The sequence below is a fragment of the Acomys russatus genome, chromosome 22, assembly GCF_903995435.1.
Source record: "Acomys russatus chromosome 22, mAcoRus1.1, whole genome shotgun sequence".
NCBI classification, from domain to species: domain Eukaryota; kingdom Metazoa; phylum Chordata; class Mammalia; order Rodentia; family Muridae; genus Acomys; species Acomys russatus.
This window is the reverse complement of record NC_067158.1, coordinates 55,676,392-55,703,024: the sequence shown is the minus strand read 5'-3', so window position 1 is coordinate 55,703,024 and position 26,633 is coordinate 55,676,392. Positions and strand designations below refer to the sequence as shown.

The 26,633-nt window shown below is 49.7% G+C and overlaps 1 protein-coding gene across 2 annotated transcripts; it reads left to right on the top strand.

Annotated features, from left to right (window-relative positions):
- Nucleotides 1-522: 522 nt before the first annotated feature.
- Nucleotides 523-26,629, top strand: Bend4 (BEN domain containing 4). Of its 2 annotated transcripts, none has more exons than XM_051165060.1 (5): nucleotides 523-1,114; nucleotides 9,684-10,250; nucleotides 18,605-18,693; nucleotides 24,484-24,724; nucleotides 26,225-26,629. In XM_051165060.1, the coding sequence occupies exons 1-5, from the start codon at nucleotides 586-588 to the stop codon at nucleotides 26,440-26,442; spliced, it is 1,644 nt and encodes a 547-aa protein (XP_051021017.1). In that variant the 5' UTR covers nucleotides 523-585; the 3' UTR covers nucleotides 26,443-26,629. The 2 variants fall into 2 exon arrangements, with proteins under 2 accessions (XP_051021017.1, XP_051021018.1); XM_051165061.1 differs by having other exon boundaries at nucleotides 24,484-24,653; nucleotides 26,225-26,365.
- The last annotated feature ends 4 nt before the right edge of the window (nucleotides 26,630-26,633 follow it).

Below are 26,633 nucleotides of genomic sequence, written 5' to 3'. Positions count from 1 at the left end.
GTTGGAAGGTCACGTAGCAGGGCGCCGGGAGCTGGTTTCCAAAGCTCGGACCCGGCCGGCAACCGCGGCCACCGAGACCACCCGGGACCACCCCCACCTCTTCCACCTGTCCCCGCCAGGACGCCCTCCAGGTTACCTTCCCCCCACCCACCCACCCCCACTCCCCTACCCGGGTCCCACCCACCCCCCGTCGAGGCCGCGGCCTGCTCCTTGCCCCATCCAAGGACCCTGTCCCAGGCCCGGATCGCGCGGGCCAGCAGGGCTCTCCGTGCCGCCCCGGGGCCCCGCCCCCGCCCCCCCGATCATCATTAGCAGATATTACCCTAAACACTTGCTCCTTGCCTCCTTTCTCCCTCCAGGCATTGGCGAGGCGGGCTGTCAATCAGCGCCGGGCGGCAGGCCCCCCGCGCGGGGGCTCGGAGATGCCAGGCTCAGCGACAGGCGGCGGCGGCGGCGGCGGCGGCCACGGCGGCCACGGCGCAGACACACGCCTTCCCGCCGGCGCGCGCCGGGGTAGAGCCGGCGGCCGGGCGGCCGAGCCACCCCCGGAGCCGCGCGCGGGGCAGGCAGGGCCTCAGGCTCGGCATGGAGCCGGAGATGCGGGCGGCGGCGTTGGAGGAGGAGGAGGGCCCCAGTGCGCCCCGCATCTACAAGCAGCGCGGCCCCTACAGCGTCCTCAAGACGTTCCCGAGCCGGCGGCCGGCGCTGGCCAAGCGCTACGACAGACCCTCGCTGCTGGAGCCGCCGCCCGCGCGGCCGCCGCCGCCGCCGCCGCCGCCCTTCGCGCCGCTCGCCGCCGTGCCGCCCATCAGCAGCAGCAGCAGCGAGCCGCCCTTCCCGACGCAGCCGTCCTACCCGCCGCCGCCCGGCTCAGGCCGGGGCCCCGCCGCCGCCGCCGCCTCGTCGTCGTCGCCGTCGTGCACGCCCGCCGCGCCCCCGGGACACCCGAGGACTCCGGCGCCGCCACCGCCGCCGCCACCGCTGCTCACGGCCGCCGCCGCCGCGTCGTCGTCGTCGTCCTTCGCCGCCGTCGTCAGGTACGGCCCGGGCCCGGCGAGCGGCGCGGGCGGCAGCGGCGCGGGTAGCGACGGCGCCGGCCTGGAACTCAGCGCAGGTATAGACTCCGGGACGCCAACTTGGCGGCGGAGCTCGGGGACCGGGGGGGGGGGGATTGGGGACCGGGGGTCCGGGGCGGGACCGGGGGGTAGCGTGGGGACCGGGGAGGTGGAGTAGCGGCGGCGTGGGGACCGGGGGTTGGGGTGGCGTGAGGACCGGAGGGTACGGGGATGCTGTGCACGCGAGTCCCCCGTGGGCCTCCGGAGCGGGCTGCGCTCGGGCAGTAGTAACTTCTGGAAGATTCCCCGGCACCGCAGCTGAGGCCCGGGGGCTTCCGACGGCGCGCGCGCCTAACAGGTGGCTCCGTGGCGTGGGGCGCGGGGGACTGGGCGAGCATCGGGAGGGCTGGAGGCCCCGGAGGGTGGTCTTACTGGGGAGGGCACAGGCCCGGGGCGTGGGGGGGGTGGGGGTGTCGGACGACGACTGCGGGCTGTGGTGACTCCTCGGAGACGCCCATTTCACTCCCCGCCACTTCACTTAACCCCCTCCCACGCCACACTTTCCTTTCCCGCCACGCTGTGTGCTCGCCCTTAGAGGTGGTTCTTTGCCTACAGGCCTTGGAAGGTCCCCGCCCCCTCGGGAAGCCCCAGGCCATTTGGGCCCTTCCTGGGGTCTCTGGGTTTCTTTTTCCTCTGTGCGCTCTGGTTTTGATGGCGCGCGCGCGCGCGCGCGCACACACACACACACCGTGCTTTATCCGTGGCGAAGTCACGTAGGTCTCCCACTCCAGTCAGCTGTGGACATGATGCTCTGTTGGGTTGGGGCACGGGGGGGGGGGGGTGGCGGCGAGGAGGAGGAGGAGGGAGGGGTCTCTCTTGCAGCCTGGGATTCCATGGCATTCGCAGAGCAGAGTTGCAGTGCCCACCCTGTCGGTGAGACTCTGGTTCCTGTGTCCCCGATGGGGTCGTCAGCCCAGAGGTTGAGATTGTTTTCCCCTCTAGGGAGTATGAGAGAGAGCACTGTACAAGGCCTGCACCCAGTTTCTGCTCCTGAAGGAAGGACACACCGCCACGTTTATGGCCTCATCAGAACTAAAGTTCCTGCTCAGGCCTTTCAGGGCACTTAAGAAAGAGCCTCCCAGATTCCAGATTGTCAGCGAATCGAAGACTGTTGTTGTTTTTCCTTAGTGGCAAGAGTTGGCCATTGTCTCTGAAGGAGTTATAGATGCCTATGCTAAAAGCTCTGCTGTTTGTCAATATTTTGACACGCGAAAGATTGGTTTGGAGGGAAAAAAAAATCTAATTACAGGTTATAGTGACTTGTTTCTGTCATATCCTCTGATTTGGAGGTGTTAGAGATTCTGAGCTGGGGTTCTTGGGCTCTCTGCTTTACTGCTTCTGAGGTGATTTCTTGTCCCCATTACCTTTGCCCTATGCCGTTATGTTTTTATATTCATTGTTCGGCTCTCCTGCCCATGTTCTGTTTGGTTTCTGGTTTTTTGTTTTGTTTTGTTTTTTTAAACAAGGTCTTGCTGTATCTCAGACTGGCTTGGAACTGGCTCTCCGAGGCTCTCGTGTGTCAGTCTCTACACCACTTCTTGAGTGTGTCCCTTACCCCAGCTCAGCCTTTTCTTTTCTGTGTTGTTTTTTCAGCAACGTGGGGCCTTTTTCCCATCTCTCCTATCTCGCACTCTTGTATAATGTTGGTTCCAGATGAGCCCCTCTTTCTGCCTGGTTCAGGCCTTGAACGTGCACTTCTTTGAAGCTGTTGTCTTTCAGTCTTTCACTTCCTCCGGAACTCTGGAGTCTACCCGGCTCCTTACCATTTTCATCCACCTATTGCTTTTCCCCTGCCACCATCACGGTGTTACTCTGCCCTGCCTCAGTTTCTTCCCAGCCTTTCCATGGCCGCTCTTGTTCTAGAAATTTCCTCTGTCATCTTTCCTTCATTTGTTAGCATGTCTCTGTCACAAGGAGGAAGCCATTGTCACTGAATCTGAAGATAGGAAGGGGCTTTTTTTTTTTTTTTTTTTTTTTTTGGCTAGCCTTCAAACTTTCCAGTATCACCAGTTGTCTCAAGGCTGTTCTGGGTGTGTGTGTGTGTGTGTGTGTGTGTGTATCTGTGTGTAGTGTGGGGGGTGGTTGATTGTTTATAATGGTTGGTTTTTGTTAGTACGGTCTCTAGGGTAAGGCCTATAGGATGTGAGTGTGGAGCTGGGTGCCTACCTAGCAGTGGTGCTGAAGAGATGGAAATTGGATAGATGGTTTCTTCTGTGTGTCTCAGAGAATGTTCTGGGTGGGGCGGGGACAGACCATCTCTCAGCAGGCACAGCGATGTGAGTGACCGTCAGAGGGACAGCCACATGGAGAGCTGATTGGTTCTTTTAGGGACCCTAGTGCCACTTTGAGCCAATGAGTCTGTGTGTGCTCACCGGGGTGGGGCAGGTGGGGCTCTGCCTGTTGCGTTCTCTCAGTAGGATAATTACGATGAGTGTTCAGGCCGCCTTGTCAGCTGAAATAGTCACAGCAGTGTGATAAGTGAGAAGTGAGCTCAGCACAGAGGAGATGAGACTTGACTGTCCAGGGCAAATGTGGTGAAAGACAAAAGGGTTGAAGTGAATCTATTTGCCATTAAATGCTACAAGCCATTGAGAAAAGAAATACATGATTAAAAATAGATTTTTTCCTCAACATTCTTAAAAATCTCATGAAGAGTATAATTTTCCCTAAAAGGGGTAATACATCATGGTTTTTAAAAGCATAGTTTTCCTCTGTGGGAGGCTTAGAGTTAAAACCCACGTAGATCTTGATATGCAGCCTAAATTTGGCATCAGGAAATGGGAAATTGCATCTTTAAGCAGAGTACAATCAAAAATGAATTACAATAAATCCTATATAATTGCATAGGTCATTCTCTTTAATGAGATTTTATTAACCTGACTGTCAAGCTTTTGAGTCAGGCAGATATTTTATCTTCTTCAACTGATAAAAGTGTCAGCCATAAACCACCATATAAATATTCATAAATCTACACATCTGTGGCAGCCTATCAGCATCATTCTTTTGGACATTAAAAGCATTCTAATTACTTTCTGTCTAGCAGAGCTGAAATGCTGCCTGTTATAGTATGTGCTTGGCAGGCATGATTGCTTTTGTTTGCCATCACAAATAGCAGCATCCTATTTTATATACCGATGGTCCAGAAAATATTCAGGGATTGACTGAGCAGGATGAATATTAGGAGGCACCACCTGCTTTTGATAGCACTGAGTATATTAACTCATCTGTTAATTTTTGACACATCATTGATTTATTTATTTAGAAAAATTGCATCCTGTTTTGCTGTGTTGATGTTTGCCATTTCGGGGGGTGGGGGAGAATTGGATGGCATTTTTTTTTTAAAGACATCCTTCATTGATTTAAGACGATGGCACTGTTTTATAAGACACTCTAATTTTCCAACTTCTGTCTGCTGTACCATACACCATGAAGTCCTCTTAAAAAGAAGTTAGTGTTTTAAGGGAACCGTCTGTTTTGAACTAGCCGGAAGTCCTTTGGAAGACATAGTGTGTGCATACAGAATAGGCCGCTGAAATCTTTCTGCCTCTGCGTTTTTAACATTAACATATTTTACCCTTGGCTGAGCTAAAAATCAAAAGGTTACTGCTAATCTTCAGTGCTGTGATATCCCTCTCAGAGATGGAATTCTCTGAGGGGTCGGCTGTGGTGGGCACGTTCTGTGCTCTGCTTTCCCTACAAAGAAGGCCGTCACAGCAGAGAGGAGGCGATGTCTGCCTGCTTCTATCCCTCCTGTCAGTCACTTATCAGATTTAGGGTGGATTAAAACCGCAGCGCAGAAGAAATGAGAATCTTAATTTAAAAAATAATAATAATAATAATAATAATGAGTTTAGACTTTGGAATCCGGGTGGGCACAGTTCGCAGAACAGTGTTATCTCCCAGTAGGCCGCACTGTTAAGTCACATTGCGTTAGTGGTCAGCAGAGGGTTGTGGGATTGTGCTTTGTTAACATTGTGTGGGAGTCAGGGAGAGGCATTTGTAGACTTTGTGCTTCACTAAGTGTGAGGCACTCTATGACAAGAGATTTAAAATAAACAGGTAAATAAGAAAACGAAAACCCGCCTTCATCCGTTGTTCAGTTAAGACTCCAGGGCCTCAGTCATCGGTTACCTTTGTAGGGAGCAGACATGTGTCTCTTAGTGGTAACGGGCTTGCACAGATCCTGCGTCTCTGACTGCAGTCTGCCCAGGAGCTGAGGTGCTGCTGCCTGTCGTACATAGGAAACGAAAGAGAATCATCCCCCTAAGGGCGATGGTAATATTTCCATCACACTCTTTTGTATGTTGGTGTTAAAATATACTGCCCAGATTTTTCAAGGGTTTGAAAGAGGGGAAAAATTCAACCTTAAAGGTTTACCATTGCTCTTTTCCTATAGATCAGTTTTGAGAGCAAATTCAGAATTATGCCCTTTTCACATCTGCAGGCAGAAGCTATTTTGTGATCATCACTAATTCTCTGGTTTCCTGAGTGTACTTTAATAGATTATCTTCGTAATGTAGTATATTGCATAATGATTTTTTTCTCAGCATGTTATGAGCTTATCCTTCAATTAAGAAAACAAATCACGTTTGTCCCTAAGTCAGATTTTCCCCCCTTAAAATCTATGCTGTAATGTGATTCATCAATATGATTAAAATTACTCAGTGTTGTGTAGGACACTGAACAATTGTGTTTGAGCGGTTCTTTCCAGTCAGTTCTATTTTAGCCTTTCTTTTTGTATTCATCCCTTTTGTCAAGGTTATGTTAAAGGTGTATGGGCTGTAATCAGTTGGGACTGTGGTGCTTAAAATGCAAACAGTAAATACAATTTAAGGTCTTGTGTGGGATTATAGGATTAAAGTGAGTGAAACTGCTTCTGTGCTAGAACTGAGCATCCCCACTCAATACCATCCTTTGATTTTACTAATAAAAGAACAAAAACAGGGAAGTAAAAAACACCTCTCCACTTGTGTGGTTCAACTGTTTGCTTCCTAGTTTGGCTTAGGTCAGTAAAGAAATGGTGCCCGAGGACGTAGGGCCGAGCTACAGAGCAGGACTCTGTCTTCATCGATGTACAGGTTTGAGTTCAGGGCTTTGAGCTGAGCGAGCTGTCTTAGTTTGGGTTTGATTGCTCTGAAGAGACACCAAGACCAAGGCTAGCCTTATAAAGGACAGCATTTAACTGGGGCCTGGCTCGCAGTTTGAAAGGTCCCATCCGTTATCACCACGGTGGGAAGCATGGCAGCGTGCAGACAGACATGCCGCTGGAGAAGGAGATGAGAGAGTTCTGCATCTTGATCTGAAGGCAGCCAGAAGACTGGCTTCCCACAGGCAACCAGGAAGAGGCTCTTCTTCCACATGAGCAAAGGAGACCTCAAAGCCAACCCCCTCCCCCACCCGCGCAGTGGCGCACCTCCTCCAACAAGGCCACGCTTCCTAATAGTGCCACTGCCTATAGGCCGCTGAGCCAATGGAGAGCCAACCAATTGAAACCACCCTGCGAGAGCCGCTCTGTTCTCTGCCAACTCTGTTTTATCTTCACTAAGTTGGTCTGCACTCCTGAGCTCTTGCACCATGCTGTGTGCTTTTAGCTAGATACCTCAGGTGAGCAGGGGCTGGCATAGCCTTCAAGAGGTTTCTGGAAGGATTCCTAGGTCTTGACCTTGTCACAGGAGAGTCTTAGGAAGGGTAAGGTAGGGTGGTATTGCTCTCCAGATGAGGAAGTGGACTGGAGAGCCGCCTCAGTGGATAAAGTGCTTGCCTTGCAAGTGTGAGGGCCTCACCACGTCAGATCTTGAGAACCCAGGTAAAGCCAGATGCTGTAGTGTAAGTCTGTAATCCCAGCACCCTGTACAGCAAGACAGGTGGCGGGAGGGGAGAGTGTCTGGGTGCTGTGGGGCAAGGCTGGCATGTGAAGTGATGGCACAGTTCAAACAAGGTAGAAGGTGCTGACACCTGAGGTCATCCTGTGACCTCTATAGGTGTGTGTCATAGTCACATGCACCCCTTCACACATAGATGATTTTTTTTTTTTTTTAAGATAAGAAAATAAGGAAATGTACCGAGAAGAAAGCAGTCTGGAACTTCAACCTCTCGAAGGTGGTCTTATGCCCACCCCCAGCCCTGGCCGGGTAAACCTGAAATTACTATAAAAACAAAAGACTCTGTGTTTATACATTCAGTTGATGGAGGCAGAGGTCAACATCAGGTCTCTTCCTCAATTGCACCATCCTATATGTTTTGAGAATTCACCCATGTACATAATGAAACAGGGCCACATCTGACCGCCTCCCAGCTCCTCCCTGTACCCTGACCCACGAGTGCGGCCCTCAATTTAGTATCTGTTTTGTAATAACCCACTAAGTCCAGTTAGCACCGTCCATATGTGCATGGGGGAATGGCAGTCCACTGGAGCATGGGCGATGTACTAGGGGCCACTCCGCCCCCCAAAAACCATTTTCCATCAGCTATCAGTCACCAATAGCCTCTCAGTTAAGGATGGGGCCTTTTGAGTTAGGCAGCTTTTATATAGACAATACCCTAAGTTTTTGTTGTTTGTTTGTTTGTTTGAGACAGGGTCCCTCCCTGAACCTGGACCTTACTGATTGGCTAGCTAGCAAGCCCCAATTAACTTCCTGTGTCGGCCTCCCCAGTGCTGGGGTTGTAGGCATTTGCTGCCTTACCTCTGTCTTTCTATTTAGGTGCTGGAAATGGAACTCGGGTCCTCGTGCTTGTGGCAAGCTCTTCGCTCGTGAGCTGTGTCCCCACCCTTTACCTTGTGTTAGACAAGGTCTCACTGATTAGAAGTTAGGCTAGGCTGGCTGGCATCCAGAGAGCCCCAGGGTAACCCTTCTGCCTCAGTCTCCCAGTGCCGGGATTACAAACACGTGTCCCCACACATGTCTCTCTATATGGGTCCTTGTGTTAGTGTGACACATGAACCACCCATTCCTCAGTGGGTGTATTTGAAGCACCGTCACAGCCTAACATTCCCATCCCAGTGTCGTCTGTAGTCCTCTCCTGGACGGAAGAATTTTGGCTCAGAATCCCCCAAAATGGTATAAATGTGTAGGCTTGGGAGATGGGTAGATCAGTGTACTGGGGGCACTGCTGGAATTTCTTTATGTCTTCCAGTTAAACAATTGAAACAGGACATTGGGCCACCACCACCCCCCAATACCTACTTACTTCATGAAAATGTGCTAAGAAAAAAACCACAGTAGACATTGAGCATTAGACCCAAGTCTCCATGTCGCCTCTGCCTTGCCCCAACCCCATTTTTCCTGAGAAGGGGCCTTGCTGTGCTGCTGAGGCTAGTCTCCAACTCCTGGGTTTAAATGATCCTTCTCTTTGGCCTTCTGCGTGGCTGTGGCGACGCATCTGTATGGCAGCTCATGGATAACACAGAGTGCTAGAATTGTGCTTTCATTCATCACACAGGCTGAGGTTTCCTGGAGGGTTTTTACGTCTGTCATTTCTACCCCAAAGAAGACCTCAGACATCTCACTACTTTTTACTTACAAGAATTCCCCCACCCCTTCTCAGAAAGAAAAAAGAAAACAGCCAGTGTTTTCAGAAAAAGCAGTAGCTAGCTACATTTTTTTTTTTATCATAAATAAGAGTTCCCAGCACCCGAGTACTCCAGTATTTTGTCTGTTACTGTTAATCTGGGAAAGGGGAAAAGAGATCTGAGGGGCTGTCCTGCTGCTGAGCAAGCCCTGCAGTGTGTCGTGACATCTTCTTCTCCGTGGTGTGAGGGGAGAGAGGCAGCCTGTTCCTGTATCATTTAAGGTGCCTTGGGACAACAGTAGATAATGCTTTCAGGATTTGAGAATTTTTCCTTTTGCCCCTGTAGCAGGTTGACTAGCTTCCCTCTGCCTTTCACTTTCTTCTGCTTGATGGTGCTTAGAGTAGGTGTGTGGGCTTCGTGGCACCCATGCTTCTTGTCCTTTTAGGAGAGTTGACGGTCCAGTGCAAATGGCTCTGAGAAGAGAAACAACCTGTTTTGCTGCTGTGTCTCTCTGAACACTGGCCTTGACAGGAATTCCAGATTAGGGAGACTTGCGAGCAGGAGTTGGTGACACTTTGGTTTCACGTTCATCCTCTGCCTGCAGAGCCCTGTGGGTTGGCTACCTTAGATTCTAGTAAGCTCTTCGCAAGGACTTATCTCTCTGTTCCAGTTTGTGTACGTGAGCTGCGTGGTTGTGGCAGGGATCGTGTCAGCTGATGCAGGGGCAAGAGGGCACTCCAGAAATAGCAGCCATGACTGCACAAAGGCCTCCTATCAATGAGGAATCGCGTCTGCAGTGGCTGGCTCGATTCGTTAGCACTAAGGATATTAATGAAGCCAGGGGTGTGGGTTCAGACCTGTGCGGCCCAGAGAGGGCCATCTTCACAAGGTTCCCAGCCATTTCTCAGAAGCAGGGGCAGTGCCACCCAGTGGTCACAGACAAACACGGGGCTGTGTGTCATTTCTGTGGTGGGTTGGGAGGTTAAGCTGGAAATGGAGCGCCTTGCTTCTGCTGTGCCGGGCGTTTGGTTACTGATGTCTCTCCTACTTCTTTCCAGAGAGCCGGATGATCTTGGATGCCTTTGCCCAGCAGTGCAGTCGTGTTCTTAGTCTCTTAAATTGTGGAGGAAAACTTCTGGACTCCAACCACTCTCAATCCATGATCTCTTGCGTCAAGCAGGAAGGCTCTAGCTATAACGAAAGACAGGACCAGTGTCATATTGTGAAAGGGGTCCAGAGTCAGACCCCTGACAACATAGACATAGAGATGCAATATATGCAAAGAAAACAACAGACTTCTGCCTTTCTGAGAGTGTTCACTGACTCTCTCCAAAATTACCTGCTCTCGGGGAGCTTTCCGACTCCAAACACCTCATCAGTCAGTGAGTATGGCCACCTGGCTGATGTGGAGCCTCTCTCAACCTCCCCAGTGCATACATTAGGTGGCTGGACCTCCCCAGCGACGTCTGAGTCTCATGGTCACCCATCCTCCTCCACGCTGCCGGAGGAGGAGGAGGAGGAGGAAGAGGAGGGCTACTGCCCTCGGTGCCAGGAGCTGGAGCAGGAGGTTATCTCTCTGCAACAGGAAAATGAGGAGCTCAGAAGAAAACTAGAAAGCATCCCAGGTGAGTGTTCACACCACGTGCTGCACTCGGTTGTCTCAACTCTGCCTCAGTATGGACGTGTGCATAGCTGTAGTGATGGGGGTAAGGCCAGGGTGTGTAAGATGCCCTTGGCTCGCCCAGACCGGGCAGAAATTCCAGGACAAGCACTGGCCTGTCTTGTCTATATTAGCTTCACGTTCTTGGGTCAAGCCCTGAAGCCCACAGTCTTCATGAGGGTGTTTCTATTAGTAAATAAGTAATTCCTGTACGTGATGCCTTGGCGTTCATGTGTGTGGACTGCTAGCAGTCTGAGAGTCCTTTAAAGGTGGCTTCTTTTTTTGTTTTGTTTTGTTTTTTTGTTTTTGGTTTTTCGAGACAGGGTCTCTCTGTGTAGCCTTGGCTGTCCTGGACTCACTTTGTAGACCAGGCTGGCCTCGAACTCACAGCAGTCCACCAGCCTCTGCCTCCCAAGTGCTGGGATTAAAGGCGTGCGCCACCATGCCCGACCCTTTCTTTTTTCTTTTTTTTTTTTTTTTGAGACAGGGTCTCTCTGTGTTGCCTTGGCTGTCCTGGACTCACTTTGTAGACCAGGCTGGCCTCGAACTCACAGCAGTCCACCAGCCTCTGCCTCCCAAGTGCTGGGATTAAAGGCGTGCGCCACCATGCCCGACCCTTTCTTTTTTCTTTTTTTTTTTTTTCTGAGACAGGGTCTCTCTGTGTTGCCTTGGCTGTCCTGGACTCACTTTGTAGACCAGGCTGGCCTTGAACTCACAGAGATCCACCTGCCTCTGTCTCTCTAGTGCTGGGATTAAAGGCGTGCGCCACCACCACCCGGCGGTGGCCTCTATTTAAATATGGCCTCTGCATCCTCCCATACAAATGCAAGCAGAACCATCTTTGCACAAGCAGATTTTGGTACTGAGTGAAGAACACGCCCTATTCTGGCCATCTCTTCCATGGTCCTCCCTTCCTAACTCTCAGCATGCAGCCCCTTCCCCCCCAAAGTTAATTTAGAAATGGCAAACTACTAAGTCAAAGGTAAACCATTAATTAAGCTGGCCTTACACTGTTTATGCCCTGGTGTGAGGCAGTCCTCCTAAGCATCCTCCATTTTTAGAGGATTAGAGTTGTAAGTTTTCTTATGAAAAATCCTCTGAGCTTTTGTTATTAATGATTTTTCCTCTGCTGTTAAGAAATGTACTTGGGGGCTAGAGAGATGGCTCAGCAGTTCAGAGCACTGGCTCCTCTTCCAGAGGACGTGGGTTCAATTCCCAGCACTTATGTGACAGCTCACTGTTGTTTATGACTCCAGTTCCAGGGCCTCCAACACCCTCCTTGCAGGCAACACACCTGTGCATATGAAATAAAAATAAACAAAGCATTTTTATTAATGTAGAAAAAAACAAAAGGTACTAATTTCATGTGTATCTTTGAATTCATCTCTGGGGGGGGGACTTACATTGACACCAACATTATTAGCTAGAACAAGATCTCTGAGCTTGTTTAATCATGTGACCCCCTTCAAAGATGATAAAGTCAGGGCCACACCCCACAAACCACACGGTTATGGGTAACCACATACTCAAATAGCTATATTCATATGTTCAAAATAAAGGAATTTTAGAATTTTAAGACTGATAAAATACATACAAACATAAGTTATATCTTGTGCTTAATCCTGTTTGTGTGTGTGTGTGTACACACCAGCAATATAATTGGTAGCTCGTCTAGAAATAGGAAGTGCTACAGTTATCCCCCATCTGTTTGTTGGGACACATTGGACAGAAAACCAGAAACAAATGTTATGATTGTCTAACCAGAACCAGGTGAGGTGGTCCATATCGGTAGTAACAGGACCTTCGAGGTGGAGCCAACAGGACCAGGAGTTCAAGGTCATTCTTGGCTACCGGAATTTGAGGCCGGCATAAGCTACGTGAAAACTGTCTCCAGAAAGAACATAAACACACACACACACACACACACACACACACACACACACACACACACACACACACGTGCATAGAGTTGGCAAATTAAAAGTCAATCTGCTTTCCATCTTTCATTAAAAGACTTTTCCAAATGGAGCTGAGATTCAGCTCAGAACATGCATGGTGGGACCTGTCTCAGAAGGAGAGACAAGAGAAGTAAATGTGGGGTCAGGAGAGTCGTGAGGTCCTTCCGAGCCAGGCTGTCAGGCCTTCAGGAAACGTCCTGGGAGAGCCTAGAAGCTGTGTGGAACCACACTTCTTACAGCTTCTCCCTGTCTCCCCAAGTCAGGGAGAGGTGGTCACGGATGATGCACCGTGGTTTCACACCTCTGCCAGCCCTGCAGATGCGGCCCACTCGCCATGAGTTGACTTCCAGCAAGTGTCTTCTTCCCGGGGGAGAAAACAGTGTCTCAGAGATGGGCAGGGGCAGAGACTGACACCAGGCCTTCACCGCCATGACCAGCAGCCTCTGCTGGCTTAACAGCCACTCTTGGCATTCCTCCTTAGCCTCGTCCTGGGCCAGAGTGTGGGAAGAGGTGACACAAATGCTCAGAATATTACTAAACCTAGTCCTAACCAGGTGCAGCATTCTTGACATATAAATTTAGGATTCAACCAGGTCAGGTGTTGATGTCAGGGATAACTCATTGTTGGCCTGCCACTGTCCGGACGCCCCAGAAAAGTGAAAAACAACATAATTTCTTGAGCACTTATTTATTTATATATTTATTTATTTTTAATGTGCTTTGGTGTTTGCCTACATATATGTCTGTGAAGGTACCAGATCCCCTGGAATTGTAGCTACAGATAGTCGTAAACTGCCATGTGGGTGCTGGGAATTGAACCTAGGTCCTCTGGATGAGCAGACAGTGTTCATAACCTCTGAGCCATCTCTCCAGCCCCTCATGAGCACTGTTGATGATCAGACACTGAATGACACTGGATGAAAAGGAGTCTAGTGGTCATTAGAGTTACTGTGTATGCCCCAGACCAGTTGAGGGATTGTCCATGAACCTTGAACCAGTAGCCATTTCACACAGAGCTGGGATTGTGTTAAGTAGGATGGAGAGCTAGACGTGGTGGTACACGGCAGTCCCAGCGCTGAGGCAGCTCACTCTTAGGACTGAGTAAAGCTGTATTGAGCACTTCCCGTTTCCATGTCACAGGAAACACGGAGGGTGGGTGTCTTTACAAGGTGGCAGTGTTATTTCCTTTGAATGTATTCCAAGAAGGGCGATTCTGGGCCATATGATGGTGCTATGCTTAATTTTGTTAGAAACCTCCAGCTGGGCAGTGGTGGCGCACACCTTTAATCCCCGCGCTCCGGAGGCAGAGGCAGGTGATCACTGTGAGTTCGAGGCCAGCCTGGTCTACAGAGTGAGTTCCAGGGACAACCAAGGCTACACACAGAGAAACCCCGTCTTGAAAAATAAAAACAGACAAACAAAATGAAACCCCCATACTCTTTGCCTGCAGAGGACGCCCCTCTTTGATCACACCAACAGTGGACATCATCGTTACTGTCTGTGAGCCCATGACTTTATGGTGTCCTTTCCGAGGCTTATAGATGGCAGTGGGCTTCTGAATGTGGGTAGCAGCACACCTGGCTCTTCCTGTGTGTGTGGAGGGACAGGGGACAGGGGAAGGAGGGTGTCCCTTGCTGTCCTGTAGCTCACAGTGTGTGGTGGGACAGGGGAAAGGAGGGTGTCCCTCACTGTCCTGTAGCTCAGTGTGTGGAGGGACGGGGACAGGGGAAAGGAAGGTGTCCCTCACTATCCTGTAGCTCAGTGTGTGGAGGGACGGGGACAGGGGAAAGGAGGGTGTCCCTCACTGTCCTGTAGCTCAGTGTGTGGAGGGACGGGGACAGGGGAAAGGAGGGTGTCCCTCACTGTCCTGTAGCTCAGTGTGTAGAGGGACGGGGACAGGGGAAAGGAGGGTGTCCCTCGCTGTCCTGTAGTGCACATGTGGGCTAGGCTGGCTGGTCCACAAGCCCCAGAAAACTGTCTTTCACCACTGTGCCCAGCCTTTTACATGGGCGCTAGAGCTGCAGCCACGCCCAGGTCGTTGTGTTTGGAAGGAAAATGGTTTACTGACTGAGCCAGCTTTCTCTGGTAGGAATAACTTGTGGTCTTATACTTAGGTCTTCTCTGTAGTTTTTATTACTTATGGTCTATGAATTGGTGGTTTTATTTATTTATTTATTTATTTACTTTTTTTTTTTTTTTTTTTTTTTTGGTATGGCGTAAGTTTTCAGTCTAATTTCTTTTTCTTTTTTTTCTTTTCTTTTTAAAAAATATTTATTTATTTAGCATGTGAGCATTCGGTTTCAGGGGCTGGAGAGACGGCTTGGAGAGTGAGAACACTCTGTGCTCTTGCCCACATCAGCCATTCATTTCATGTGACAGACCAGGAAGTTGGGAGCTCGGAGATGCAGGGTTACAGAGTCCACGCCTTCTGACGTGGTGTCCAGTTGTAACCCTCCACCCTGACGTCAGTTCTCACCGCCAGGGTAGCCAGCCATATTGTGTAGTCACCACATACCCTGAATTAGCCAGTGAGTTAGTGAGCACTGTGGTGTTGCTTCTAGCCGAAACACAAAGCACAGGCACTGGGGGCCTACCGGACGGCACCTTCAGCTAATGTGTGTAACCTCGTTCCTTTTGTGCATGGGGTGTTGGCACTTGGTACTCCCGTGAAGGGTCATTTTAGTAGTGACATCACAAACAGAAATGTAAGGGACGACCCTAAGTAACTGTGACAGGGACACTTGTTTCCAGCATAAGAGCTGGGACACTTGTGAGGCAACTGACAAATCCTAAACTGCTCTGCACAAGTCTGCAGACGGCTTGCAGAAGGTCCAGTTTGGGAGTTCCAAGCATACCTTAGCAGGGACGCAGCTTGCAAATAGACAATCCAAGTGGGAGTTGTGACTCACTAAGCTGAAGGTCCGGGAGCTAACCCTGCTAGTCCCTGGTGTTGTCAAGGGCTAAACAGGTAAATCACTACTGTCTTTTAAAAGAAGAAAGAGAAATCATTTCTGGCTGTTGGTAGAGCATGTTTATAATCCATATACCAAAAAGGCTGAGGCAGGAGAGGGTCCAAGACCCTCCTGGGATATGCAGCGAGAATCCATCTTGTCCAAAAAAGAACAGAGAGAGAGAGTAACCGTTTTGTACCTAGCAATACAGAGACTTGAGGTGTTTCTCCACAATATAAGCCATGTCTGACGTCAGAAAGGAGCCACAGAGCCACAGATTCATGTTCCCTTACAATCGGGCCTTCGCTTCTCTGTGCTCCTATTTGTTCAGGGGAGAGAGGGTCCTGTGTAGCTGAAGACAGCCTTGAACTCCTGATTTCTCCTGCCTGGCTTCCCACCAGCGCCGAGATTACATGGCAAGCACACCTGTGCTTGGCTTGCTTCCTGAGCATTTTTGGAGATCCAGCCTTCAGTGCCCGTCATCCACCAAGTGTCCAACGTCATTAGATGGTTTTGACTTGGGAAATCAGACATTTGTCTTAACCCCCTGTTCTTTCCACCCCAAAAATATGCTGTCCTCCAGAAACTCAAATGCATTCTTCAGTGTCCAGTTCAGGCAATAACACTCTTCATGAGAGAGCCTTCCCAAAGTCCGTGCACACGGCCCGTGTGCTTCTGATGAAGTTGTGTTCAAGCCTCTGTTTACCCTAAGTGAGTCTGTGTCTCCTGATGTCCTGATAAGGTGATGGCGCTTGAGGGCAAGTGAAGCCTGCCGTCCTGATGTCCCAGTTCCTGTTGAAACCAACCAGACAACTGTAGGAGACTTCAGACTTAACGCTGGTCATCTGACTTTCCATTCAGGAACTTCCGTCACAGAGACTGTATGATTCGGCTGCTTGAAGATTATTAAACACAACAGATAGCTGGGGTTGTCAGCAATTAAAAAGCCTCAGCATTTCTATAAAGCCTTTTTTTGTTTGTTTTGTTTTGTTTTTCAAGACAGGGTGTCTCTTGTAGTCCTGCTTTGTAGATCCACCTGCCTCTGCCTCCTGGAGTGCTGGGATTAAAGGCATGCGCCACCACACCCAGAAAAAGCTATTGAGTCATATTTTGAAGAGTTTGAAGCTGTTGACTAGCCAGGCAGATAAAACAGTGCTCCAGGGAAAGAGAGAAACTAATCTAGATGTTGGCTGGGTGTGGCAGCACAGGCCTTTCATCCAGTCATCCAGGAAGAGGAGGCGAGGGGATGGCTAGCTCCTGATCAGCCCACACTCCCCTCCTGCCTCCGCCTTTTTGGTGTTTGGATTATAAACATGCTCTACCAACATCCAGAAACGTGATTTTTCTTTCTTCTTTCTTCTTTTAAAAGGTAGTACCATTTGCCTGTTTAGCCTTAGCTAAGTGATTCTGGGAGGCATGGAGGTTAGTTCCTATATCTGCAATAATATCAGTGAAAAATTATCACTAAAAATTATCAGCTGGAGACCCGCTTGGCCTTAATATGGGGAAAAACTGTAGCGGTTTGCTTGGAAGAGCCTTACATGGGAACTGTTCACCCGTACGGGCGCTGGGGAGGCCTCGGAGAAATGCGCTGGAAATTCACTAGACTGCTACTTTGAACCCTGGGAACTCCCAGCAGGCATTGCTTCTGCTTCTCATTGCTTCAGTTGGTCCTCGCGGTAACAACTGTGCGGTAGGTGGACGCCCCAGTTTTACAGCGTCAGTGAGGTCAGGGGACTTGCCCAGAATCGAATGGCTGATGTCAGAGGCAGCGGGTACCCAACAGTTACTGTAGAACTGTTAGTCCGCTTTTATCTTCCAGGTGCTGGAGGGACCCTGACCAGATAGTTAGCTGTTTTCCCCGGTGAGCAGCCTTAGAGACTAGGTAGGGCTGGAGCAAAGGTCTCTGCCTTTCCCCCCCCCCTCAGATTATGTGGTGAGCATTATAATGCCATGTTGTTCCTTAGTGGGAAGGAGGCTAGAAACATCAGTGCCGTGACAGGCGCACCAGGTGCGTTTGGCTTCTTTTTTGAGCCTTTCTAAGATGCTGCCGCTGTTTGAACTTGTGAAGGTTCCCTTGTTTCCCACTGTTGGCTGTACAGATGTGCACCCCCACACGCAGCCTCGCCTTCCAGCAGAGGCTTCCGTATTTCTCTCCATTTTCTCACCACAGCAGAGTGCACAAGGGAAATGAAGGACACCTGCCCAGTGGGTCTCGGTTTCTCACCAGCCAGAGTGGGTTGCTTGAATTCCTAATTTGCCCAAGGATGCAATTCCATGTAAGGCCTCTGGGGGAGTAGTTTTCTCCTCAGTGCCGTACTGGTATTTTGGTAGCTATGAGCCCTAACCTCTTCTTGTAGGCCATAGGAACACACAGGCAGCCTGGAATACACGGGTCCCCATCTGCAGGTGTCATGTCCTCACTTGGGAATTGCCCTGCTGCCCATGAGCTGTACATTTTCAGAATGAAAGGGCAAGTAGTTTTCTGTTGTTTGCTGGCTCTGGCTTGCATTGGATCCTGGGCTGGCCTAATGGTATAGCAAGTGGGGCCGGCTGCCTTAACTCATCCCTGCCTTACTCACCAGTCTCCATTTTCACGACTGACTCGGAGGAAGGCGGGAGAGGTTGTTGCTGTTTTCTTTTGTCTTGTTTCCCAAAGCTCCCAAAGAAACCATTTCACTTGATTCTGTAGCTTCCCCTGTGTAAGTCTAGGCAGGTGTCCACAAATGTGTCAGCCAAGAGTTCCTCTCCTCAGCCCTGAAGGGAATATCTGGAGGCCTCTGTCTCGGGGGGGGGGGGGGGGGGGGGGGTGGCAAGGGGGAATCTAGGAGGTTGGGAGGAGGGGAAGAAGCTCGGAGGTGATTTCAGTTTTTGTTTTTGTTTTTTAATTAAAAAAATAATTTTATTTATGTTAGTGTGCACTTGCACGCACACACTCCACATGTGTACCAAGTGCATGTAGGTGCTTGTAGAGACCAGAAGAGGGCATTGGGTCCCCTGGAGCTAGAGTTAACAGCAGTTGTAAGCTGCCCCAGTGTGGGTGCTAGAGCCATGCCTAGGTCCTATGGAAGAGCAGCAGGTGCCTACTTAAGCCTCTTGAGATAGTTGGTTAGTGGTGAGCACCCGACTATCAACCCACTTTTGGGTGGTTGGTGAAATTAGGGGCACCTGACATCTTACCCCCCCCCCCACACACACACACACACACAAACATTTTTGTTTTTTCCAGACATGCTGTTTTGTGTTGGCAGCTATTCCTGGACAGGGGCTCACCCTGGAGTGTGGCTGATACACCATTGGAGAAACTGATTTTCCCTTTCCCAGCAGGCATCAGTGGCAAGCAGCTTGTTGGTTTTTCGTCTTCGTGTTGAATGCTAGCTAACTTGAGCCCTTTCTGTTCCTCCCTCCAGTGCCCTGCCAGACTGTCCTCGATTACCTGAAGACCGTGCTGCTGCACCACAACCAGCTCCTGCCGCAGCCCGCTGACCAGCCCACCGAGGTAGGAACTGGCCTCCGGGAGGAAGGGTGCAGGCTTGCAGGTGGAATTCGCCTCAGGCCCAGCCTGCTAAATGGCTTCCGGTCTCTGTGGAACAGACTGGCTGGCCAAGCACGTTACTGACTGTGGGAACTCAGTGGGTCTGTTACTGTGGGCACATATTCTGTGGGAAAGGATCATGTGCAGATTTAATTTACAAAGATTCATCTGCACTTTGAAAGGAACAACTTAAACTTCATAGACAAGTCTTCCACTCCTCTGCTGCAGGGAAGGCAGGATGAAGACCCAGCGCGCCCGTCCCTCGCTCTGGGGTGTCTAACACCAGCACTCTCTGGAGTATCTAACACCAGCACTCTCTGGGGTGTCTAACACCAGCACTCTCTGGAGTATCTAACACCAGCACTCTCTGAGGTGTCTAACACCAGCACTCTCTGGAGTATCTAACACCAGCACTCTCTGGAGTATCTAACACCAGCACTCTCTGGGGTGTCTAACGCCAGCACTCTCTGGGGTGTCTAACACCAGCACTCTCTGGAGTATCTAACACCAGCACTCTCTGGGGTGTCTAACACCAGCACTCTCTGGGGTGTCTAACACCAGCACTCTCTGGGGTGTCTAACACCAGCACTCTCTGGGGTGTCTAACACCAGCACTCTCTGGGGTGTCTAACACCAGCACTCTCTGGGGTGTCTAATACCAGCAATCTCTGGAGTATCTAACACCAGCACTCTCTGGGGTATCTAACACCAGCACTCTCTGAGGTGTCTAACACCAGCACTCTCTGGGGTATCTAACACCAGCACTCTCTGGGGTATCTAACACCAGCACTCTCTGGGGTATCTAACACCAGCTCTCTGGGGTTTCAGCATTGTACCCTAGACACTGCACACAGCTGTTCTCTTTCTCTGAGGTAGCAGAAGCCTCAAGGCTCCATCGTGTAGAGCGGTTGTCTCGACGCTAGTTTTATGTTCCTGCCTTCACGGCTTTAGGCTTTAGAGCGTGGCTTGGAGTCTCCCTTCCTCACCTTTGTGCTTGCTTCCTTCCCTCCCCCCCTCCACCCACCGCCACCACAGGCTCCCGGCACCCTCTGCCAGCACCCTCCTGCCACACCACCACACATCTCTTAAACCCTGCTCCTCTCAACTAGCGCCCCAGTGCCTTGGGGGGAGGTTCATGGTTCCCGCTTTCCAATGATGGTTAAACATGTCTAAGACTGGCCTCGTTTGTACAGGCTCCACTCTGTTTCTGTTGCCTTTCCGCCCTATAATCACCACTGCTGAGTGATCTGCAGGAGGCCCCCCCTGCCCAGGTGCCTTTGCAGCCTGATGCCTCAATCTCTCACTGCCCCCGTGGTCTGTGTCAGCGCAGGCTCCGTCCGTCCTCCATGCTCAGTCTTCTCCATCCACCCTTCCTTAGCCACGTCCTTCCCTCTTGCTGTGTCTCAGCCAGCTGATGCTGCCCTTCCTGCCCTTCTCCTCTTCCCCTTCCTCCTTTTCTTCCTACTCCCCCTTCCCTCCCCCTCTCTGTCACATGAAGGCTGAAAGGTCCCCACAGCTCAGTTCTGCATCACTGTCACTTGGGGTGGCCTTGGGGTGCACCCGACCTGTGTTTGCATTGTCCTTCTGTAAAGGCTCCCCCACGCCAAGGCAGAAGCTCCTGCCCTCTGCTGGGTTTCTTCTTCCTACCAACTTTCCATCTTAATTTCCTCCTTCCTGGCTACCCTATGCACTCCTTTACCTTGTGCACTTTGCACAGTACAAAGTTGTCTTTCTAAATTAAAGATCAGGCCTAATGTAAAATCCATAATTGAAGACCACATTTGTTAACTTGACATTTTATGCTTTATACACAAGTGAAATGCACACTTGCTCCAGGACGTGACTGATTCCCTGTCTCTGCCTCTGCTCTCATACAGCACATTTGAAGTGAAAATCAGAACTGGCCAAGTTTGTAAGGCCGTCCCTGTGAGCTTCCATTTGGCTATAGTGTTTGAAGACAGGCTTGTTTTCTCTGTGACTCAACAAAAGCTTAGGGCTGGTAACCTGTTAGTGGCTCACTGACTGCATAATCAGTCTCCCCAAAATAGGAAGAGGAACTGGGAGGGTGGCTCAGCTGATAAAGCACAGGTGCTTACCTGTGAGTGGGAGGACTTGTTTTACCGCCAGAGCACCTACATGGCAAGCCTGGAGTGGCTCGTGGTGGCATGCAGCTGTAACCCCAGCCCTGGGGAGGCGCGGACAGGCCTGATAGCAGCCAGCCTGGCCAGTTGGAGAGCTCTGGGTTCAGTCAGAGACTCTGTCTCAAAACTTAAGGTGGAAAGACCAGGTGTGGTGGTATATGCCTTAAGCCTTTAATCCCAGCACTCAGGAGGCAGAGGCTGGAGGGTCTCTGTGAGTTAGAGGCTAGTCCGGTCTACATAGTGAGTTCCAGGACAGCCAAGGCTACAAAATGAGACCCTATCTCAAAAAATAAATAAATAAATAAATAAATAAAAGAAATTTAAGGTGGAGAGTCATTTAAAGAAAACCCTAATACTGACGCCTTTGCTCCACATGTGTAGGCATAAAAGTGCACTCCTACCCCCCACACACACAAATAGATAAAGACAGGGGGTGCCTGTTTTTCCTTGGATGGGGCTGTTTAAACTTTATTGCCTATCATCATCATTATTTTTTTATTTTTATTGTCATTTTAGGCACCTGAAATTTTTCTCATTTTTATTGTTTATCACATTTTATTTCTTTTAATTATGCTAAAACAGATTTATAGCTCTCATCCATCAATCCACAGGGCATTCTGAGTTTGTTTGGGGCTATAAATTACTGGTTCTCTTTCTTCTGTTTCTTGAGGTAAATTACCTCCAAATGGTAATACTGCATTTTATGAGACCCATGTTTTATGTTGAACTGCGGCAGTTTGGAATTGCGCAGGACTTTGTGATTTTCTCAAAGATTTGAAAAAGCAGCTTGGATTGCCAGCTCCCTGGTCATAAAGACCCTGGTCTTGAAATAGTTTAAGGGCCCAGCTTTCCACCCTACCCCACCCCACTTGGGGCGTGATTCTTTGGGAAAAGGATACAACCTGGGTAAGGTAGAGCCATAATCTTTCCTTGCAAGTAAGCACCCCAGCCCCAGGGAAGCAGGTGTTGTTGTTGTTGTTGTGTTGTTTACTGTTCAGGAAATGACTACAGTTTTCTTCTAAGGCCACTGCTGCTAAGGCCACCAGGCTATAAGAGAAGGGAATTTTTTTTTTTTAACCTTGATTTTCTTTATCTTTCATGAGTAGGTGTTTTGCCTGCATATAAATGTCTGTGCACTATGTGCCTTTGGTGCCCACAGAGGCCAGAAGAGGGCATTGGATTTCTGGGACTGGAGCAACAAATGGTTGTGAGCCACCCTGTAGGTATAGAGAATTGAACCCAGGTCCTCTGGAAGAGCAGCCGGTGCTCTTAACTACTGAGCCATCTCTCTAGCTCCTGGTTTTAAATTCTTAACTACAAACTACCGTTGCTGGGTGTCTCCCTTGTGCCTGTCATGCCAGTAAGCCTTGTGCTACATCGGTCACTGCACCTGCTGTGTGCTGGGCCCTGTCCCCAGCTCTGGGAGCATACGAACCCTGGCCTCCTGAGAGCACGCTGGGAGATGGACAGACACCTTAACCGAAACTGGTGACCTGTAATTGTTGCTTTGTCGACTGTTCTGAGGCAGGATCTCACTCTGTACTCAACTCTCCTGGGTCTCACAATATAGCTGGAACTAGCTTCAGAACTCTGAACAGATCCCTTTCCTGGGCCTCTGGAGTGCTGGGTTACAGGTGGGGGCCATCATGTTTGGTGACTATGGTGTCTTGGTCCTGTTTTGATAGGAAAGAGCTGAATTTGAGATAGTCCCCTCCCCAGGCTGTACCCATGGCCCAACTTTATAACTGCATTGTTTTGTTTTGTTTTTGTTAAGGGTTTTTGTTCGCATGTTTGTGTGTGGACCATGTGTTTACTGGTCCTCAGGCCCTGGGACTAGAATTACAAATGGTTGTGAGCGGTCACGTGAATTCAACCCAGGCCTTCCGGAAGAGCAATCAGTGCTCTTAACATTTGAGTCATCTTTTCAGCTCCTGGCTTGATAATTGTACTACCTGGGGCAAATGCATCAGACCACCCATTAGTTGTCCAACAAATAGTACAGCTGTTATTAAAGGGCTTCTGGGAAAATGCTTTAGAATGAGTCATTCTCGGTCAGTTTGGGGTCCACCCCTCTTAAGCCCCACCCACCGTCGGGGCTGAGAGGTCAATCGCTGCTGGAGAGCCGCTAAGCCCCTTTCTTTTCTGTCCACGAGAAGCAGTGAGTTATTTTCCCCTCAGCATCAGCCATTTCACTTAAGAATCGTGTTCTACAGCCTGGCCAACCGTCCGTCACACTGGCCTGGCTCCTCATTCCTTCCTGCAAGCACTGCCCAAGGCTGCACTCACACTGCGCTCTCACCACTTCCTACTTTCAGAAGGGCTGAAAGATCCTGTGGACCCTGGGCTCCTCACCTGCGCACAGGGCTTTGTACGTTTCCACCTGTCGCCTGCCTAAGGCCAGTGTGGTGCCTATGTTTTAACTCCAGGTGCAGGTAGTTTTCCCAAGTTAATAAGACATCTTAAAGCTGGTCTGTCTGAATTCAGCGCATAAACTGTAGCCTCAACTGCCTTTTTTTCTTAAAGGAAACCAAGTCACTTTGTCACCTTCAGGAATGGCGTGAAGTGTCTGTGTGCACTCTGCAGTGGCTATTTCCTAGTCAGACCCTTTCCCACTCCCCTGCTAGCTTTCACACCAGTACCTTCCCTGCAGTTAAATAAGCAAGCACTTTCTGAAATAAAGCTCTGTCAGACCCAAATGGTGCCAGATTTATGACTTGTGGTAAATTTTCAGAGTTGTAAAACTGAATGAGTTTCCTTTTTTTTTTTGTACACCTTAATTACTGGGGAAGAAGTACATTAAAACTGAGATCATGGGTTAATTAATTTGTCCTGGACTGTAGAATTTTATGGACAGCCAGAACTAAAGTAATGGTTGCGTGGGTGCAGTTGACTAAACATGGCTTATAAATGTTAAAGAAGTCCCAGTAATTAGTCCCACTGCAGCTATTTAGCTTGGGAATTTTATGGTAGACATAAATTATGAAGGTGAAAAGAAAGAAAATTTTTGAGTTGACACGTTTGCATCTGCAGAAGCTACAATTTGAGAAAAGCTGTTTTGCATTCTTTTTTTTTTTTTTTTTTTTTCAGTTTTCTCCTTTTAAACCCATTCGTTTTATGTTTTCGGTGTAACACAGTGACAATCATGGGTTAGGTGCCTTAAACACAGGTAGTGCCTATTAAAATAGACTGCTGGCGCCATTCCTCTAAGAACTGAACTGCCAGAGGGAGGATGAAGGGACCTGTTTGATCACACTCTTCAAAGTAATCTTCGCATATTTAATAGATTGAAAGGGAAAGTTACAGGTTATATTTAAATAGTGTTCCCTGTCATTGGATCTTGACACATTTTAACCTACCTGTTAAAATGCGAGTTATAAATAGCTCCCCTTTCAAAGGCGTTTATTATACCTCATTGGCTCTTGTTATAGAAAATGCAAATGTAATTTGAAAAGTGCCCATTCTGAGAGTGAGCAATTACTTCTGCTCTTCAGTGCCCGGTTCATTGTCAGCAAAGCCACTTGGTTAAAAAAGCATGTTTGCCTTTGAAGTGGAGATGACTTTGGCTTCTGGCTGGCTGACTCAGTGGGTAATGAGAACATGTTTTCCTTTTCCAGGGAAGCAAGCAGCTGCTGAACAGCTACCCCGTCTACATAACAAGCAAACAGTGGGACGAGGCTGTCAATTCCTCCAAGAAAGACGGGAGGCGGCTCCTGCGCTACCTCATCAGATTTGTCTTCACCACCGACGAGCTTAAGTACTCATGCGGCCTTGGGAAAAGGAAAAGGTCAGTGCAGTCAGGAGAGACAGGTCCCGAAAGACGCCCTCTGGATCCAGTTAAAGTCACGTGCCTCCGAGGTACTGCATCCCTCCCCTCAGCGTCCGCCATCTGTGACCCCATTTCACTGCATTGGCTGTGGCTCCCCACACAAGTGTTCAGCCGTTACTGTGTTTTTATTTCTTTTTTTTTTTTTTTTTTTTTTTTTAATCTTTGCACCAAGACCTTCTAAGGTTCATGTGGCCCATCTGCTTGGTGTTGAGAAGCTCTGTAAACAATCCTTTGCCTTAGCCTCGTTCTCGTGTGAGGGTTCAGAGGCCTCCCATAGCACCTCATATTCCACACTTTCAGGTCAGACCTTCTTTGCTGGCAGAGGAGGCCGCGTTCAGCAAGGCTGGAGCACAGGGGGCAACACACAGGGAGAGAGGATGTGCCATTCTGTAATTTGGTGGCATGGCCCTCCATCTGGCTTGCTTCTTTTGGAGTACTTGGAAAGCATACCTGAAGTTGACTTTACCCATAAAACCTTCTGCTTAGCTAACACAGTTGCATTGATATTTGGTGGCTGCTTTGGTCCCCAGTTGCAGGTCAGGAAGAGGTTGCAGAGTTGGCCGTCGATGGAGCAGGTTCCAGCACACACAGACAAGTAGAAACGTGGCAGGGCCACCAGAACACTGTCCCAGAACGTAGAGCAGAAAACACGGCAGAAGGCGCTACACAGTTCAGTCCCAGTTTTATTGACTAGAAAAACATGTTCATTTAGTCTGCATAGGAATCCAAAGTTTGCATATCCTTTGACAGTTGGAAGGCTTGTCTCTGTGCCCACCTCAGGATGTGGCCTTCCCCTAGACACTTGAACTCTGTGTCCCCTGCTGCCCAAAGCTCACACGTCCTGTTTGCGGAGCAGCAGCGTGGCTTCTTTGGCTCACCCCACAGATTCATGTTCAGCGGGGATTGACGGCTTGTTGCATGCATGGCTCTCAGCCATCCTAGGTGATTCTGATGCAAGTGACCTGTGCCTGGGAAGCCACTGTCACAAGAATACCAGCATTAACTACTATGAGTACCATAACGTCCTGTGGACAAGTCCAGAAAGTCCACTTAACTCAGCATGACCAAGCTGACGGAAACTTCTAGAATCTATCTTATTTAGCTACTTGACCGTAATACATCATCAAAGGTGGTGGCTTGGGCTTCTTATTTGTGCAGCCAAAGTAATAAGAAAGTAAGCCGCCTGTATCCCTTCTCGGGAAATGGCTCTCAGTAGGCAGAACACTCACTGCGCAAGCTTGGTTCTGAGCTCAGATGGCCCAGGGAAGAATCTGGGACGACAGTGGAGGGGGCACGCACCTTTGTTTCCAGCAGCAGGTGCTCCCTAGTGGCTTTAGGCGGCTTTTGCTCTTGCACATGAGAACACTGGTGTGGGGTAGGGGGGTGTGGCGAGTGGCCCTGTCATGGCATCGCACTGTGCCTCCATGCTACTTTTCTAACCGCTTCTGGTGTAGGTTACGTTGCCTTCCGTCACATCTACCCGAAAGCCAGCTGTTTCCTCTTTCTTACTGTTGTTTGTCTTCCCACAGAATTCATTAGGATGCACTGTACCTCGAACCCTGATTGGTGGATGCCCTCAGAGGAGCAGATAAACAAAGTGTTCAGCGATGCCGTGGGTCATGCCCGGCAGGGCCGCGCGGTGGGGACTTTCCTGCACAACGGCGGCTCGTTTTATGAAGGAATGGATCACCAGGCCTCCCAGGATGAGGTCTTCAACAAGAGCTCACAGGATGGATCTGGGGACTAGCGGACAGGGCCTTCCCGCCCTCGCAGTGGTGTTTTTATTTTTTGTTTTAAGAGCTCCAATTGTGAATGTCCATTTTCTTGTGACCTGAGAGTCCAAAGCATGTTATTCCGTCATACTTTACACATTCTCGAACTTAAAACCCTCTGACCCACTGCCACAGTTCCCAGATGGAAATCCACTTTAGGGTTTTG